This window comes from Dermochelys coriacea, chromosome 5 (assembly GCF_009764565.3).
Source record: "Dermochelys coriacea isolate rDerCor1 chromosome 5, rDerCor1.pri.v4, whole genome shotgun sequence".
In the NCBI taxonomy this organism is placed as follows: Eukaryota; Metazoa; Chordata; order Testudines; family Dermochelyidae; genus Dermochelys; species Dermochelys coriacea.
Window position 1 is genome coordinate 121,406,217 of NC_050072.1, and position 18,270 is coordinate 121,424,486.

Below are 18,270 nucleotides of genomic sequence, written 5' to 3' on the forward strand. Positions count from 1 at the left end.
TCTCCCAATCTTGGGGTCTGCCTGGGATTTGCCCAATCCCTGGTGCAAGGAAGAACAGCTCTAAGGTTGCCAGTGGCCCCCAGGAACAGATCCAGAAGCTGGCAATCCCCAGAACATAACACTGTGACCATACCCCTTTCACCCAGCCATACTCTCTCTGCCCAGACTGTAGGAACTGCTACTGTGGCTTTACATCACATGGGGATTCTCCTAGGCACAAGGAATCATCAGGGTGATGAATCCACCCTGTTTACTTTGTGCTCTGGAGCAGGGTGACGCAGCCAGGGATGGACTCAGGATCTGGCCAGAGTGTTCAAACTCCTGCCACCAGATTTATAAACACACAACTAAAATGCTTCAACCCTATCAAGCAGGATGCCCTGAACTGATACAGAAGTCTAGAAGCGCTGCTAATAAGAAATAAATATTGACTATTGAGCCACGTGGTAGGTTTTGTACCTTGAGATTAAAACATCGTCCGCGTGTGTACCATAGCTGTCCAGTGATTCTGATACATTGCAGATGTCTGGAGGGCTACGTGATGGAAACAGAAATGGATACATGCACTTGTCAGGAAGATGGACACTGGTCTCCTAAGAGCATTTCCTGTTGCCTCACAAAATGTCCCATGCCCACAAATATAACCAATGTAATTATTTCTGGTGATGAGTTTACTGTGAATAAGAGCATCACTTTGTCATGCACAGAAGGCTATACTTTGTCGGGAGCAAGCACATCTACATGCCAGGTAAAGAGTGTTGGCCTTTTCTTTTTTTTATAGGTGCTTTTTTTTTTAAAGGTGCTTTTTTTTTGGAGGTGTGTACTCATCTGTGGGTAGAATGTGGCCCTGCTTCCTGATTGTACACAATACAGGTGTAATGCACTGTAAAATATACACAGGCTTCCAGATTTGCGAAACAGTCCTCTCCTCTTACTACTTAATCATAGTACTGTACTGTGACTAAACATTATTTTTCACTCACTTAATTCTGTTTTAACTCTTAATTCTGTTTCAGCTCCCACTGAAATTAATGGGGATCATGCATCTTAATCCCTTGGCACCTTTAAAAACCTCAAGCCTTGTATATGTAAAAAACAAACTTCTTCAGCTATGTTTCCAATAACACCTCAGGCCTCGATCCTGCAAGTTTCTGCCCATCTGTTTAACTTCAGGCTTGGGAGTAGTTCCATTAGAGTCAGGGAGACTACTCATGTGAGCCAAGTTCAGCGTGCCTACAGGCGTGTGTAAGATCAGGGGCTTCCAGAGTTAAAACTGGAAGAATTTATAAACTCTCCCTGCTTGTGCTATTTTTTGTATTTCTGTTGAGTCAGTTTTCAGGGGTCCATTTGCTCCTGCTTTCCATCCCACAACAGGCAAAAACTTAACATAAAAATGTAAACGGGTGAAAAAACAATGCTACTCCACTCTGTTTGCTGAACAGTTCTTTGGGCATTCAGATGCGTAGCTGAAGCTGTTGATTGGTACATTGGAGAGTCAGCATTGTTGTCTAGCGGGTAGCGCCTTGGAATAGGAGTCTAGAGAGCTGGGTTCCATTCCTGGTTCGGTCACTGACCTGCTGTGCGACTTTGAGCAATTCCCTTCACAGCTTGCTGAGCTTCTGTTTCCCCTTCTGCCCTTTCTCTGTAAGCACCTCTATGTGAGTGTGCAGTGCCTAGCACAATGGGTCCCCTATCTAGGTTGGGGCCTCTGAACGTTACATTAGTGCAAATAATAATAAATGAGAGTTATTGCCCATCTCTGTACCGGTAGATCTCTCTCCCACATGTTTTCTGATTTTCTCATTTAATAGTTATTTCTCGTATAAAATGATAAATTCTTTTCATTATTTTTACATTTGCTAACAAGCCCTACAAATATGTTTTCTGTTGTTTTTTAGCACAATGGCAGCTGGGTGCCATCGTTTTCTGATTATATCTGTGTTCCTGTGTCTTGTGGGAAACCAGAAACCCCAGAACATGGAACCGTGGTTGGTGCTAGTTACAGCTACAAGGATGCGGTTCTTTATCAATGCAATGCTGGCTATGAATTACAAGTAAGTCCACTGAATCCACAGTATATGTACCAATACTATTAGGTTTAACCCTTGTATTATCATCTTTATTATTCTTGCTTATCCACTTTGTTTAGTAGAATGTATTATGGCTGTTCCTTACTGATTATTTTCTTAACTTCTGCTGAACCTTTATACCTTTTTCTTGTTGTTGGTGCTGTTGCTTATAGAATGCTGCACATATGGATGGAGCTTTACAAAACACTTCAAAAGACCATTACCCTTTCTTGAGCAGGTTACAATTCAGACAAATATAAAATACTGGTCAGCAATTCATATGCAAGAAGTGGGTGGAGGGAGGGGAGGGATTTGTAAAAAGAGAAGGTTGTTTTGGCCCTTAGCAAATGCAGCTTTTTATTAATCGGTGGATTCTGTTAAGGTGTTGCAAAGAGAAACCAAAATGGAGAGTTATTTTCTCACCCTTGGATCTACTGAATGAAAGCATAGACTTATTTCTCAGATTCCTCAACCCCAGCTCAGTTCAGCACTCCTGCTATGACTCCACAGCTCCCTTTGTGCACCTTCCACCTGACTATCTCAAAGCACTTCACAAACATTAGTGATCTCAGCCTCAGATATTCCTCCATGTAGATAAATAGTATCTCAGTTTTACAGTTAAGGAAACTAAGACAAAGTGGTTGCAGCAGCTTGCTCAGATTTACTTCGGGGCGGGGCAGGACAGGGCAGGGCACAAAGTCCAATGCTTCAGGCTCTGTCCCGTGCTTTTATAATTAGTCCATTCTGTCTTAACAAAGGTTTCAGAGTAGCAGCCGTGTTAGTCTGTATTTGCAAAAAGAAAAGGAGTACTTGTGGCACCTTAGAGACTAACAAATTTATTAGAGCATAAGCTTTTGTGAGCTACAGCTCACTTCATCGGAAAAGCATCCGATGAAGTAAGCTGTAGCTCACGAAAGCTTATGCTCTAATAAATTTGTTAGTCTCTAAGGTGCCACAAGTACTCCTTTTCTTTTTGTCTTCACAAAGTAACAGTTACTGAGAAGATAATTGCAAGTCATAACCTATCACAAGTTAGAAAACTTACCTCCTTCTGATTCTTCCATAAATTATGAAAAGTGGCCTTTTAACCTGGCCAAATCCTGCACTGAGCCTGGGAGGTGTTGTGATGGTAACGTGAGGAACAGTGATGGAAAGTAGGGAACAGTTCTGAAACAGAAAATACTTAGATTGTGAACTTTCTGAGGCAGTGACCTTTTTGTCATCATTCTGTGTTTGTACAGCGCCTAGCAGAGAGGGGTCCTTGTCCTAGGCTTTATTGCAATATAAATAATAATGATGAAAATAATACAATATTTAAGTCAGCCTGATAGGGCTCAATCTTGCAAGGTGCTGAATATTCTGGTCCTGCCCCAGCCAAATATTTACACACCTGCTTTACGTTAAGGATGTGAATAGTCTATTGATCTGGAGAAGATAGACAAGGATGCTCTTGTAAATCTGTTAAAGATATTGGGAGGCTAGCAAAAAATGGAACCCTACAATAACAACATGTGTATTGTGACGCGGCAAGGCCAGATGGCTATAGAAAAGTAGTGGGAGATAGATATATTAGCTCCAGGCTAAACAAACCCCTGGTACCAGGATAAATGAAATGGCAGCTGCTCCAGGTCAATTAAGACACCTGGGACCAATTAAGAACTTTCCAGAAGGCAGGGAGAAGGCTAGGTTGATTGGAACACCTGAAGCCAATCAGGGGCTGGCTGAAACTAGTTAAAAGCCTCCCAGTCAGTCAGGTGGGTGTGCATGTCAGGAGCCGTGGGAGGAAGTTGCGCTGTTGGAGAGGCTGAGTAGTACACACCATATCAGGCACAAGGAAGGAGGCCCTGATGTAAGGGTGAAGTGGAGCTTGAGGAAGTGAGGTCTGCTGTGGGGGAAGTAGCCCAGGAAATTGTACATGTTATGTTTCTAAAAGGTCAGCTACCATAGCTGATACTATTAGGGTCCCTGAGCTGGAGCCCGGAGTAGAGGGTGGGCCCGGGCTCCCCCACACACATACCTTTGCCCCCTGATTAATCACTGAGACTGGGAGACTATGCAAGGAAGGATAACTTCTCCTCACCTCCCTTGCTGACTTATGATGAAAATGGCTCAGTAGACTGTGACCCTTGTCTCTAGAGAGAGAAGAGTTATGTGCAGGGTCACAGTGAGCCTCTGAGGCTAGCGAAATCCTCCAGGAAACAGAGGACCCACGGAGGCAAGGACAGAGCTTTGTCACAATTGGTGTCAGGGGTGGGATTTCGTTCACAGCGTGGCGGAAGAAAGAGGTTTTAAAAAAAAAAGTGCACTGGGATTTTTGGATTTTTTTTTGTTTTGGTTTTTGTTTGTTTGCTTTGTACCACAATGGAGGAGGTTGTAAGAGCTCTGGTACAAGCCACGGCAGCCCAGCAGGAGGCCACCCGGGTTCAGGCAATGGCACAACAGGAGTCTGTGTGGCTACAGCAGGAAACCAATCAATTATTGATGAGCCAGGCAACCCAAGATCATGCCCTCTTGAGAGAGGTGGTGGACCAGCTGAAGATCCTCACCACCCAGGCCCGGGGATCCGACAGGACGCGAACCCTGAGGGCCACTGGGTGTCTGCCAAAGATGACGTCAGGAGATGACATAGAGGCATATCTCCTCTCATTTGAAAGGACTGCTCAGCATGAGGCGTGGCCCCCGGAGCAGTGGGCCAGCATTCTTGCCCCTTTTTTGTGTGGCGAGGCCCAGAAGGCCTACTTTGACTTGCCTGCCATGGATGCCACTGACTATACCCATCTGAAGGCAGAGATCCTAGCACAATCAGGGGTAACGGCAGCGGTAAGGGCCCAGAGGTTCCATAAGTGGAAATACCAGGAGAACAAACCCCCAAGGTCCCAGCTATTCGACCTCATACACCTGACACAGAAGTGGTTACAGCCCGAGATGTGCAAGCCGGAGGAGATTTTGGAGACCCTGGTCATAGACCATTACATGGGGGACTGCCACCAGATCTCCGCAAATGGGTAGGCCAGAACGATCCATCCATGTACGACGAGATGATCACACTGGTAGAAAAACGGATGACAGCCAGGGAACTGACCCAACTACCCAAGGAAGGCCCCTTTCAAAGCAAGCACCCGACCCCAACCCTGGAAGGTTGGGCAGCCAAACCCCCGGGGAGTCCTAGGTGGAAGAAAGGGGGGGCCGAAAACCAGCAGGGACCCCAGAATGAAGGGATTGGCCTGAGTGGGGGGAACCCCGGGACTAAACCTCCCAACCCCCGGGATAGGGGAATGATTAAAAGCAATCATAGATGTTATGCATGTGGGGAGTGGGGACACATAGCAGCACAGTGTCCCAGCATCAAGGAGCCTATGCAATGTAACTTGGGGGATTGGGAGGTCCCATGCTCCCTTATCCACCTCGCGGGGGTCGCATTAGCCCCACATAATTACACCAGGCCAGTGAGGATAAATGGAGCAGAGACTACAGCGCTTGTGGACTCTGGGAGTGCTATCACCCTCATATCGGGTAAGCTGGTAAAAAGTAGTCAGCTGCTACGAGCCAAACACATAGCAGTGACGTGTGTGCATGGGGCCGTGAGCCATTACCCCACCATCCCAGTGGAGATAGAGGTTCAGGGAAACCCCATTGAGGTGATCGTGGGCGTAGTTCCTAAACTTCCAAATCCTGTAGTCATTGGGAGGGACTATCCAGGGTTTGATAATTTACTCCACCCGGAGAAGCTGGAGGGAGGTGGGGACCCTGAGGACAGCGACTCGTCACCAGGGGAATGTCAACCCCCGATGTTCGCTGAGATTTCTCAGGATCTGTTCTCAGCCCCCCGAAAGACCTGGAAGACAAAAAAAAGAGAGGAAGGCCACAAAGGCCTTGGGAACCTGGATCCTGACCCAGGGCCAGAAGACCTCCCTAGTAGGCAGATGGATGCGAGCAGCGAGCGAGCAGCAGAGAAACTTCCACCACAGAAGGTGAGCCAGAAGCTGCCCCCAGCCATGACAGTGGCGAGCCTTTGGAAGAAGCAGAAGCCGGCCCCTGGGAGCTTGGGCAGGTTAGTCCCGGGAGAGAGACTTTGGGGCGGGACCAGGCGGAGGACCCCAGATATGATAACGCCAAGAAAGAGGTGGCCGAGATTGATGGGATACCCGTGGATGGGAAGGTCCAGGGTCCCGGACCTTACTCTTGTAATGGACCATGCACCCTTCCAGTGGATACAGCAGAATAAGGAAAAGAATGCAAGGGTCACCAGGTGGTTCATATCCCTCCAACCATTCCAGTTCCACATATGGCACAGGGCTGGATGCCACCATGGCAACGCTGATGGTCTGTCTCGAGCATACTGCCTGGCATCCCAAGTTGCCCAACTCTATGGTGTTGAGCAGAGGGGGGAGATATGTGACTGGGCAAGGCCAGATGGCTACAGGAAAGTAGTGGGAGATAGATATATTAGCTCCAGGCTAAACAAATCCCTGGTACCAGGATAAGTGAAATGGCAGCTGCTCCAGGTCAATTAAGACACCTGGGGCCAATTAAGAACTTTCCAGAAGGCAGGGAGAAGGCTAGATTGATTGGGACACCTGAAGCCAATCAGGGGCTGGCTGAAACTAGTTAAAAGCCTCCCAGTCAGTCAGGTGGGAGGGCATGTCAGGAGCTGTGGGAGGAAGTTGTGCTGTTGGAGAGGCTGAGTAGTACACACCATATCAGGCACAAGGAAGGAGGAGGCCCTGAGGTAAGGGTGAAGTGGAGCTTGAGGAAGTGAGGTCTGCTGTGGGGAAAGTAGCCCAGGGAATTGTACATGTCCTGTTTCTAAAAGATCAGCTACCATAGCTGATACTATTAGGGTCCCTGGGCTGGAGCCCGGAGTAGAGGATGGGCCCAGGCTACCCCACACAGACCTTTGCCCCCTGATTAATCACTGAGACTGGGAGACTATGCAAGGAAGGATAACCTCTCCTCACCTCCCTCGCTGGCTTATGATGAAAATGGCTCAGTAGACTGTGACCCTTGTCTCTAAAAAGAGAAGGCTTACATGCAGGGTCACAGTGAGCCTCTGAGGCTAGCAAAATCCTCCAGGAAACGCGGGACCCACGGATGCAAGGACAGAGCTTTGTCACAGTATATTCTGAAGGCATATTTTATGGTGGTAGTTGGATCAAACTGCAGTAATGGACTGATTTTAGGACAGAAGCTACCTCTCTGACAAAGACAGAAGAAACCCACTGTAAAATTCTTCCAAATGAAAAATAGTACTGCTCCTAGAAATTATTCCACCGACACCCCCTAGTGTCAGTCTTGCCTCCCTGCTCTGAAATGCTCGGCTGTGGCATGATGCCCTAAGTACAAGCATATTTTAAAGTAAACACCTGCCCTTGGTAATAGGGGCTGTTCATATGGACATAACTTGTGAAAGAAATAAAATGCACACCTAGAGGTTGGACTTAATGTCCTGTGACCAAAGAGACTGTTTAATTGCCATGTCCTGAAAAAGTGCTCATAACTATTAGAGTGTACTACAGTATGTAGGCAAGAGGACAAGTGACATAGCCTAGAACATGTGAGTGGGATGGGATAGAAGTACAGTATTATTTAATTGCAGAGCTCACCTCTGCCCAGCTGCGTTTGAAAGGAGTAAGTTAGGCCATTTTTCCTGCGTTATAAAATGAGTATGGAGTGAGGACCCATCTAAACCTTCTTGGAAACAAGTGAGACACTGCTGGCAAGGAGAATGCAGAATGGTCTTGGATTTCCAACCCTGTGTTTAGAGCACAAAGACCACAGGACTGGGAATCAAGAGATCTAGATTCTCACTTTAGCTCTCCCACTAACTTCCTGTGTAGCCATGGGCAAGTCATTTGATCTCTCTGTTCTTCAGTTTCCTCCGCTGCAAAATGGGGACACCATTTCCCTGCTTCACAGGGGTGCTGGCTGGCTAACTACGTCAGTGTTTGTGGAATGCTGCTATGGCAATAAACACTGTTGGAATGCTTATAAACAATTACAGATACAATCTCGGTCAGTGCTTTTTTATTAAAGACCTTAACCAGAGCTGTGTGGGCCAAAGTCTGTTCTCAGTTACAAGTGCAAATCTGGATTAGTTCCATTGATTCCACTGGAGTCACTCCCCATTTACGCTGGTATAACTGAGTAGAGTATGCCCCAATTTCTAGCGACTGACTGAACTCACAGGGTCTGATTTTCCCCTCAGACTCTCTGGTTTTACACCAGTGTGGTTCCATCAACTTCAATGCAGTTACTCCTGATTTACACAAAAATGAGTGAAAATGGGAGAGAAGCAGGTGCAATGAGTACACTGTGGCATGGATTCTCATCACAGCTGCACTGATGTAAACCATGAAAAAGTCCACTGGAGTCAACAGAGGAGAACAGATGTAAAATGAGGTGTATGTGAGCAGAGACTCAGGCCCACCAACCTGGCAATTTACTCTCCTATTTTGTTTCTTTCACCATAAATAACCTCTACAGAGCTGGACACAATCCACTGCTCAGAGTACGTGTCTGGGAGACATCAGTCACTAAATCCTGATCCTATCTTTGACATTGACTCACTCTACAGATTTGAGAAAGACACTTACCCTCTCCCTCTGGTTCCCCCATCCATACAGTGGAGATTCTGACCTGGCTCTAAGAGGTCTTGTGAGAGTTAATTAGTGAACATTTGTAAAGTGCTTTGAAGATGAAAAGTGCTTTAAAGTGCTAAGTAGTATTTTGTAATTATTAGATGTGACAGTAAGAAACCCGGGAATCTAAGTGCTTGCTGCCCCTTCTCATCTACCAAGGTCTGAACCCCGGAATGTGCACAGAATTCTCCGCTCATTGGATTTCACCTGCTTCTTTCTGTGGAAGTTATATTGGATCCCACCCTAAATCCTGCATTCCCACCCAGTTCATGGTTGGTTGTGCTATTGATGCAACATCAGCTGATCTTTTAAATTCCCTCTCCAGGACTGAGAATGTCATGGGTTTTGGCACATTTGTTTTTCCCCATTTCCTCCCATTGAGGACAGTGACAAACTAGTGCAAGTATAGAGCAGTCAAGGGGTCGCAGCAAGGCACAAAGATTTTAAAGCATTCTGCTCTCCCTCGGTACACGGATTTCTATAGGCAGGAACATGTACAGGGATAGCAGAATAAAGGAGTCAAGACTGGTCATGAAAAAATAGACCACATATCTATTCGGGGACACCATCATAGGGCCTAATCACATCAGCCACACTATCAAAGGCTCGTTCACCTGCACATCTACCAATGTGATATATGCCATCATGTGCCAGCAATGCCTCTCTACCATGTACATTGGTCAAACAGGACAGTCTCTACGTAAAAGAATAAATGGACACAAATCAGACATCAAGAATTATAACATTCAAAAACCAGTTGGAGAACACTTCAATCACTTTGGTCACTCGCTTACAGACCTAAAAGTTGCAATTCTTCAACAAAAAAATTTCAAAAACGGACTCCAACGAGAGACAGCTGAATTGGAATTAATTTGCAAACTGGATACAATTAACTTAGGCTTGAATAGAGACTGGGAGTGGATGGGTCATTACACAAAGTAAACTATTTCCCCATATTTATTGCCCCCCTACACCCCCCACTGTTCCTCAGATGTTCTTGTCAACTGCTGGAAATGACCCACCTTGATTATCACTACAAAAGATTTCCCCCCCCCCAGCTCTCCTGCTGCTAATAGCTCACCTTAAGTCCACTGAATGCATCTGATGAAGTGAGCTGTAGCTCACGAAAGCTTATACTCAAATAAATTTGTTAGTCTCTAAGGTGCCACAAGTACTCCTTTTCTTTTCACCTTAAGTGATCACTCTTGTTACAGTGTGTATGGTAACACCCATTGTTTCAAGTTCTCTATGTACATAAATCTCCCCACTGTATTTTCCACTGAATGCATCTGATGAAGTGAGCTGTAGCTCACGAAAGCTTATGCTCAAATAAATGTGTTAGTCTCTAAGGTGCCACAAGTCCTCCTTTTCTTTATGTGAATACAGACTAACAGAGCTGCTACTTTGAAACCTGAAAAAATGAGAGCAGCTTTGATTCTCTTCTCTTGCAGTGCAGTAATGACACAATCCTAATGATTTTATGCTGTTTCATGATCCTTTTCCTTTTGTGTGATAGGGTGATGCAGAACGTATCTGCCAAGGAAACAAACTATGGAGTGGAGCCACACCAGTGTGCAGAAGTGAGTTCTAAATTAATGTGTTGTATGTCTAGTGTGGCTTGGGAATATTTTTATATGGCAGATAAGTATTAATGTTCAGATTGCTTTGTCTGTTACTTAAACTGTCACAACGCACATAAAACTTTAATGTGACACATCTCCTTGCAAAATTGCTATCGTCTGAATATAAGGTTGTTGTTAAATAAACCACAACACATACTTTTTGTTTTCTCCAAGAAAACAGCACTTCTGGACAAAGCTTTTCAAAAGGTGACCAGTGATTTTTGGTGCCTTAATTTTTGGGTTCCCAACTTGAGACACCTTAATGGGTTGGTTTGGTTAATGGGACCTGTTTGTTATATTTTGACACCTCCTCTCTGCAGTTTAACTGAGTGAAGCTTTGGGTAACTATTATTTAACTGTGAGACCAGTCAAGGGCCCTTTCTAAAACTCCAAGAAAAAGATATCCAATCACAGATAGGAAGGCCAGTGTACTTGGATAAAGCTTGGGTTAATGTAACCAAAAACTGTTCAATTTTAAGGGCACACCCCAAATGTAAACAGTTTTACAATTTAAGGCAACATTCAGGGCTGTTGCTGACCTTGTGGCGTCACATGAAGTCAATGGGAATTGTGGGTGCTCAGCAGTGTGAAAATTAGGCCCTAAATGTCTTTCATTTACGAAGGTTATGTCTACATTACTGAGCCTGTGTTGACATAGCTATTGTACTACTGTAGTTAGCTACTAGGGCTCTCAATTAGTTGCAGTTAACTCAAGCGAGTAACGAAAAATAAATTAACTAGATTAAAAAAATTAGTCGTGATTAATCCCACTTTTAATCGCACTGTTAAACAATAATAGAATACCCGTTTAAATTTATTATGAATATTTTTGGATGTTTTTCTACATTTTCAAAATATTGATTTCAGTTACAACACAGCATACAAAATGTACACTGCTCACTTTATATTATTATTTTTAATTACAAATATTTGCACTGTAAAAAAGATAAACAAAATAAATAGTATTTTTCATTTCACCTCATACAAGTACTGGATACAACTCTTTATCGTTAAAGTGCAAGTTACAAATGTAGAATTATTTTTTTTACATAACTGCACTCAAAACCAAAACATAACTGCACTCAAAACCAAAACAATGTAAAACTTTAGCGCCTACAATTCCACTCAGTCGTACTTCTTGTTCAGTGAATCGCTAAGACAAACAAGTTTGTTTACATTTACAAGAGATAATGCTGTCCCTTTCTTATTTACATTGACACCTGAAAGTGAGAACAGGTGTTCGCATGGCACTGTTATAGCTGGCATTGCAAGGTTTTTACATGCCAGATATGCTAACCATTCGTTTTTCCCTTCATGCTTTGACCACCATTCTGGAGGACATGCTTCCATGTTGATAACGCTTGTTTAAAAAAAAAATGTGGTAATTAAATTTGTAACTGAACTTCTTGGAGGAGAATTGAATGTCTCCTACTCCATAGTTTTACCCACACTCTGCCATATATTTCATGTTATAGCAGTCTCGGATGATGATACAGCACACGTTGTTCGTTTTAAGAACACTTTCACTGCAGATTTGACAAAACACAGAGAAGGTACCAGTGTGAGATTTCTAAAGATAGCTACAGTACTCGACCCAAGGTTTAAGAATCTAAAGTGCCTTCCAAAATCTGAGAGGGATGAGGTGTGGAACATGCTGTCAGCAGTCTTAAAAGAGCAACACTCCAACGTGGAAACTACAGAACCCAAACCACCAAAAAAGAAAATCAACCTTCTGGTGATGGCATGACTCAGATGATGAAAATGAACGTGCTTCAGTCTGCACTGCTCTCGATTGTTATCGAGTGGAACCCGTCTTCAGCATGGAAGCATGTCCTCTGGAATGGTGGTCAAAGCATGAAGGGGCATACAAATGTCTAGCATATCTGGCATGTAAATACCTTGCAATGCCGGCTACAAAGGTGCCATGAGAACGCCTGTTCTCACTTTCAGGTGACATTGTAAAGAAGAAGCAGGCAGTTTTATCTCCCATAAATGTGAACAAACTTGTTTGTCTTAGTAATTGAGTGAACAAGAAGTAGGACTGAGTGGACTTGTAGGCTCTAAAGTTTTACATTGCACTCAAAAATAAAACAGTTATGAAAAAAGTCTGTTGTAAATTGCACTTTCATGATAAAGTTTTATGAGGTGAATTGAAAAATACTATTTCTTTTGTTTATCTTTTTTACAGTGCAAATATTTGTAATCAAAAATAATAATATAAAGTGAGCACTCTGCACTTCGTATTCTGTGTTGTAATTGAAATCAATATATTTGAAAATGTAGAAAACATCCAAAAATATTTCAATAAATGGCAGTCTGTTATTGTTTAACAGTGCGATTAAAACTGTGATTAATGGCGACTATTTTTTAATCTCTCACAATTATTTTTTTTAATCGTTTGACAGTCCTAGTGGCTACCTGTTGCAGATACAGCATACACCAACCGAAGGAGTTTGTCTGGTAGTGGAGGAACACCATCTCCCAAACAGCGTTAGCTACATCAACTCTTCCATCCGCACAGCTGTGTCAACACTCTGGGTTTTGTTGGCATAGCTGTATTAGTCAAAGGTGTGGGTTTTTTCACATCCCTGACTGATGTAGCTATGCTGACATAACTTTTAAGTGTAAACCAACCCTGAGACACTTACCCTCAATCTTAATTTTGCTTTTTGTTTTCCTTTTCAAGTTTAACATCATTCATGCAGCTGTAAAGAGATTTTCTAATGCTTTCAGCTAAAGCCAGCCTACATCAGATTTGTTTTTAGGAGTACCTGGCAAGCCCCAGGCAGCATTCTGGGCTAGCTGTTATAGGATGTCTTTGCCAGTGAATGGAATAATCTGGGAATATTTGCATACATACTGCATATATGAAAATTACATTTCCTCCATTCTAATTGCTCTTCTGGGGACTCTCAGGAGAAAATTAAGAAGGGGTTTTGGTTGAGACAGGCAGTTTGTAAAGGCATCTGATTAAAACAGCATATTTTGTGGTATAGGGATCTCCTGTGGACCACCAGAATCGATAGAGAATGGATCCGTTCATGGGGAGGAGTTACTATTTGGGGATGAAGTTCTCTACAGCTGTAATCAAGGCTTTGAACTACAGGGACCCAGCCGAAGAATCTGTCATGTTAACAGACGGTGGAGTCCCTCAGCTCCTTCTTGCATGCGTAAGTACAGATCAGAGCGAGGTGAGTGCCATTCTAGAGCAGGGCTAGACCACCTAGGGGTAAAAATCCATTGGTGGTTTACACAAGCGCTCCCCCAGTGCTACCACCAGTGGAGCTGCACCAGCAGGAGTGCATTGGTGGGAAATATCAGGGAAAATGCCATTGCAGACAAAGCCTAAATGAGGAGTTATAGTTTCCTCTTTGACTCTGATGGAGGCTTTGGTCTGAAAGATGCTGCAGCAAACTCTCCATTCAGTTGCATATTGAAATGGCATGACTTGGGGTTGCCTTGGGGTAAATGACGAGAAAGCTGGGCCTGTAATATCTGAATTTTATTGTATCATAGAATATGGGTCTTGAATATCACACTGCAGTGATTTGTCGTAAGGGTGCCAGTGCTGACCCAGCTGGGTTGTTTGAGGGTGTGGAACTGAAATCACTGCAGTCTGATTGTTTTGCTGTCAGAGCAGTGAGGTGTGACTTATTTTGGGGTGGGGGACAAAGTAGATATAATTGCTTTGTGCATTTCATAAATGTATTCTGGGGGAATTTTAACCTATTGCAAGGAATTCTGTCCAGCCTTTCTCTCTCACTTTTTACTCCTCTGCCTCCAGATTGTGCTGCTGCAATGTGTGCTAATTTTTAGGTCCTCTTTCCACTTCACCACTGTACAAAATGAGTGAGTGCCTGTCCTCTAATGCTGTCCCTCTGAGACATAGTCACATTTCTTTATATCTTGCTTTTGCAGCCTCCGTTTCCTCCCCTTTATCTTCCTTTAACTCCTTTTATGAAGTAGGGTATGACACAGTGTACAAAAGAGAAGAAATAAAAACAAACAGCTTTGTATAAATACTGTAAAGATGATAAACTCAGAGACTTCTCTTCTAGGGATAACTTGTGAGCCACATCCTTCTATAGAAAATGCAGTGTCCGTGGCCTCAGGAAGTGCTTACAGAAGTAACGTTACCTATGTATGCAATTTTGGATACCATCTCGTTGGGCCCCAGAATATCACATGTCTTGCCAATGGGACCTGGAGTAAACCCCTCCCATCATGTGAAGGTAACTGTTAAATTTTATGCCCCAATACACATTGATATAGGAAAAGCAATCATTATCGTTCTTGTTGGCATACCAGTATGTATATCCTACAGCCAGAGAATCAAACCTCTTTCTGGAAATGTTCTTCCATGGAACAATGAGGTGCAGTAGTTCTTTTTATATTACTATGTAACTGGCACCCAATCGAAGTATTACAGGAAATGGTTCCTAGAGTGAAGAGTTGCTACTAAGACCAGAAGGCTTATCAGACCGGAAGGATTTTCCTTTGGGTCTGAATCTGCAAGATACCATGATAGCTTTATAAACATCAATGAAAGCTAAGGACACTCACCATTCTAACAAAGACTATGGACAGTGAGAACAATTTTTTCTCCCAGTGGCTCAGAAAATCCATTTGAAGAGCCATTTTAATTATTTATTTATTTATTTGTTTGTTTATTAATTATTTTTTATTATTTTAGTCAGGTTGGCACCGTGCAGTAAGAACTTAAAAATAATTGTCACAACAAATTTAGCTTACACACACCACCTTTCTGCAAATTACTCAATTCAAAGACTGCTTAAATATGTCCTGTTATTCCTGCCCCAAACCAGAATAAATTATAAGCATGCATTGTTTGTGTTTATAACCAGGAGGCAGAGCTGTCAGCAAAAAAGCAGAACAAGTAATTGACAAGATCCCAAATATGTATGGACATCCAGTTTTTTCCCCTCGGATGACACTGGCCAAAATCAATGTACATGGGAGTAGATCAAACAAAAGTACATTATAAACTTTATAATATGCATTAAACTTTAAATATAAACTTTCCCCTTTCCATACTCCTCTTTTCCTTGGAAAAGCCCCTCTGTGTTTTCTGGCCCCTTTGTGTCCTTATTGCCTTCTCATGACACACGCACAGACGCACCCTTGAGCTCAGTTCCTGCCCCGACACTTCTTTTCATACAGTTCCTGCCCCTGACACAGATACCCTTGTCCTCTGTACTGGACCCTAGCACCCTACAGCCCCCTTTACCCTCATTATATGCTGCTGACATCCTCATTCACCCTCCCCGCCTGTGAAGTGGAAATTCCAATTTCTCTACATCCAGCCTCTCATACAGATTTAGGGAGGATCTGACCCCTTCGCAGCTGCACCAGGAATACTTGGTGCAGAGCAGAACAGAGAGGCCACCTGGTGTACACAGGGCAGAGGAGATGAGAGAGGGAGGTGTCAGCAGTGCAGCCAGGGCAGCTTGCTAACTGACCTCCTTGTTGCCTTTCCACACCCAATGGCACAATCCCCAAGGGTCAGTGCCACCAACAGGATTGCGAGTTTCACTTGGCTGCCAAGGCTGATGGTCTGCCACTCAGACCGGTATGGGACTGCCCTCCCCAGAGCCAGTGAAACAGCAGCACCTGGAGGGTAAACCTTCAGGGCATGCCAGTGACTCCCTTCCGTGTGAAGGGGCAGGGCCGAGAGATCATTTCACAGCAGTGCTGCAGGCAGGTAATCCAGAGGCACAGGAGGTAGGACCTTCAGCTCACTGGCAGGTGGAAAAGATATTCAGATGCCGCATTAGCAACCGTCCATCACACAGATCTCAAAGGTAGTGACTTGCGGAGCATATTGTGATAATTTGGGCTGGGATCTGGATGATCCACATCAGAAAGAAAAGATCACAGGCATCTAGCCAGATGCAGATGAACAAGGTGCAAGAGCAATCAAGGGCCCGGAACCACCCCAAAATTGCAAACCTGCTTGACAAAGGATGGGCATAGCCCCTCAGTAACAGAGTAGATATTACTGTATCCACATGAACCCTACCACAGGCTCTAGATGCTCTCTCCTGCCTATCAGCTGTCATCACCTCTGTTTTACATGGCTTAAGGTCCCATTAACTTTCTCTTGTCCGGGCCTCTAGCTCATCTAGACTCTTGGGTAGCAGGGAAACTGCACCGTCTGAATCAAATGGAAGATGAGACATGGGGCTGCCTGTCATTTGAGTAGTGATGGCAGCACAGCCCAGATCATCTGACTGTTTCTCCCACTGGCTGTGTGCAGTTTGGAAGCCAGGAATTGTCACACCCCATCAGGCCAGTGATACCTCTAGTCCAGTATCCGATCTGGTAGTGGCGAGTACCAGCTGTTGTAGAGGCAGAACAGTACGGGATCTCTGGAATCTCTCTAAGTGGAAAGGAAGGAACCACTGAAGCTCAATCCTCTGCAACTAACCGGGGTCCAAAGCCCCAGGGCCAACATTGTTAAACTCTCTGTGATCTTGTTAAAAACATGCCTGGACATTCGCCCTTTCTCCATCACTAGGAGGAGTTCAGCCACCAACCCAACTATATTTTCTTTCCGGTGCTACTGATTTTTCTGTTAATGCTTACTAGGTTTTATTGTTCTCCGGTTGCTATTACAAACACCGCATCACTATAATCAAAGAATAAAGTATGGGCTTAATATAGTTTAAATTAATGAATTTACTTCCTTGCAGAGACCAGATGCAAAACTCTGGTTTCCTTGGCGAATGGAAAGGCTCTGTATGAAAATAATACAGTTGGCAGCCGAGCAGCATATTACTGCGACAGAGGATACAGCTTGGAAGGGGAACCCATAGCAGAGTGCACAGGAACTGGAAGCTGGAGTCACCCGATACCGCTGTGCAAACGTGAGTGTTTGGTCGATAAGGAAGATTTTTAAGCATTAAAGGACATGTTCTGCTGTTTGTTTAAACCATTGTTAATTGAAAGTAAATCCCTTGACTTTGATGGAGCCAACCCAGCTTTATACTGGTGTGACTGAGCAGAATTGGTCAAGTTCAAAATCAAATATATTTGCATATCCCAGTTTTTCCTCACTTAGTGAAGTTCTGTAACTTAAGTGAAACTTCCCTTACATAGCGAAATTTAATCTTCCGCTATTCTGCGGGTTCTGGGAGACACCTATGTGCATGGGAAAGAACTGAATAGTACTGAGGCACATTAAAAATAACAACATTCGCCTACAAATGTTTGTGAAAATGAGAGAGTAAACTGTTCAGTAGCAGGTAACTTTGTTTGGAAAAGGGCTTTAAAAGGATTTAAATCTGCCCCTCTACCCCCAATTTAATCTTATTTTGCTGTAACTGATCTTAGATCTGTCTTGCATTGCACTAGGTGGATCATCTCTTTTTTTTAAACAAGAGACCAGTGTGTCTCTAGCTTCATAGAAGAAGCATCCCCTCTGCTGGTGTACACATCGAAATGTATCCTCGTCACATTTGTCATGCAATTCGTCCTATTGAAATCAATGGAAATGCTCCCATGAGGAAGGCCAGGAGGGTTTAGCACAAAATTACGGTGTGCAGGAACAATAGGTGACCTGTAAACTGTTGAATATTAATACTCTTCACGGTGCACACCCTTAGGGATGGATTTCCTGGCACTCCGCCGCTTCTTTACCCTGTTCCGGAGCCCCTAAGCCGCTGTAAATCCAACTGAACCCAAAGGCTCTGCTTCTCGTTTACACTGAAACCTCTTCACATTGCTCTAGCAGTGCAAGGGGATCTTAAAGCAATATAAATTACATTGACATCCTCTTCAATGCCGGCTTCTGCGGCCAGGGTGAAATCCTGAACCCACTGAAGGCAATGAGAGTTTTACCATTGGTTTCAGCGGAGCCAGGTTTTCATCCTCAGAACGTGGAGTAAAGTAACATTTAGTATAAATGAGAATAAGGCCCAT

At 44.0% G+C, this 18,270-nt stretch overlaps 1 protein-coding gene across 1 annotated transcript in view; it reads left to right on the top strand.

Annotated features, from left to right (window-relative positions):
- Nucleotides 1-18,270, top strand: part of SVEP1 (sushi, von Willebrand factor type A, EGF and pentraxin domain containing 1) — a 170,313-nt gene that overhangs the window by 123,981 nt on the left and 28,062 nt on the right. The window contains exons 39-44 of the mRNA XM_038402181.2: nucleotides 523-748; nucleotides 1,899-2,054; nucleotides 10,224-10,287; nucleotides 13,326-13,499; nucleotides 14,388-14,561; nucleotides 17,043-17,216. Coding sequence (XP_038258109.2) covers nucleotides 523-748; nucleotides 1,899-2,054; nucleotides 10,224-10,287; nucleotides 13,326-13,499; nucleotides 14,388-14,561; nucleotides 17,043-17,216 — 968 coding nt within the window. The remainder of the gene's footprint in view (nucleotides 1-522; nucleotides 749-1,898; nucleotides 2,055-10,223; nucleotides 10,288-13,325; nucleotides 13,500-14,387; nucleotides 14,562-17,042; nucleotides 17,217-18,270) is intronic.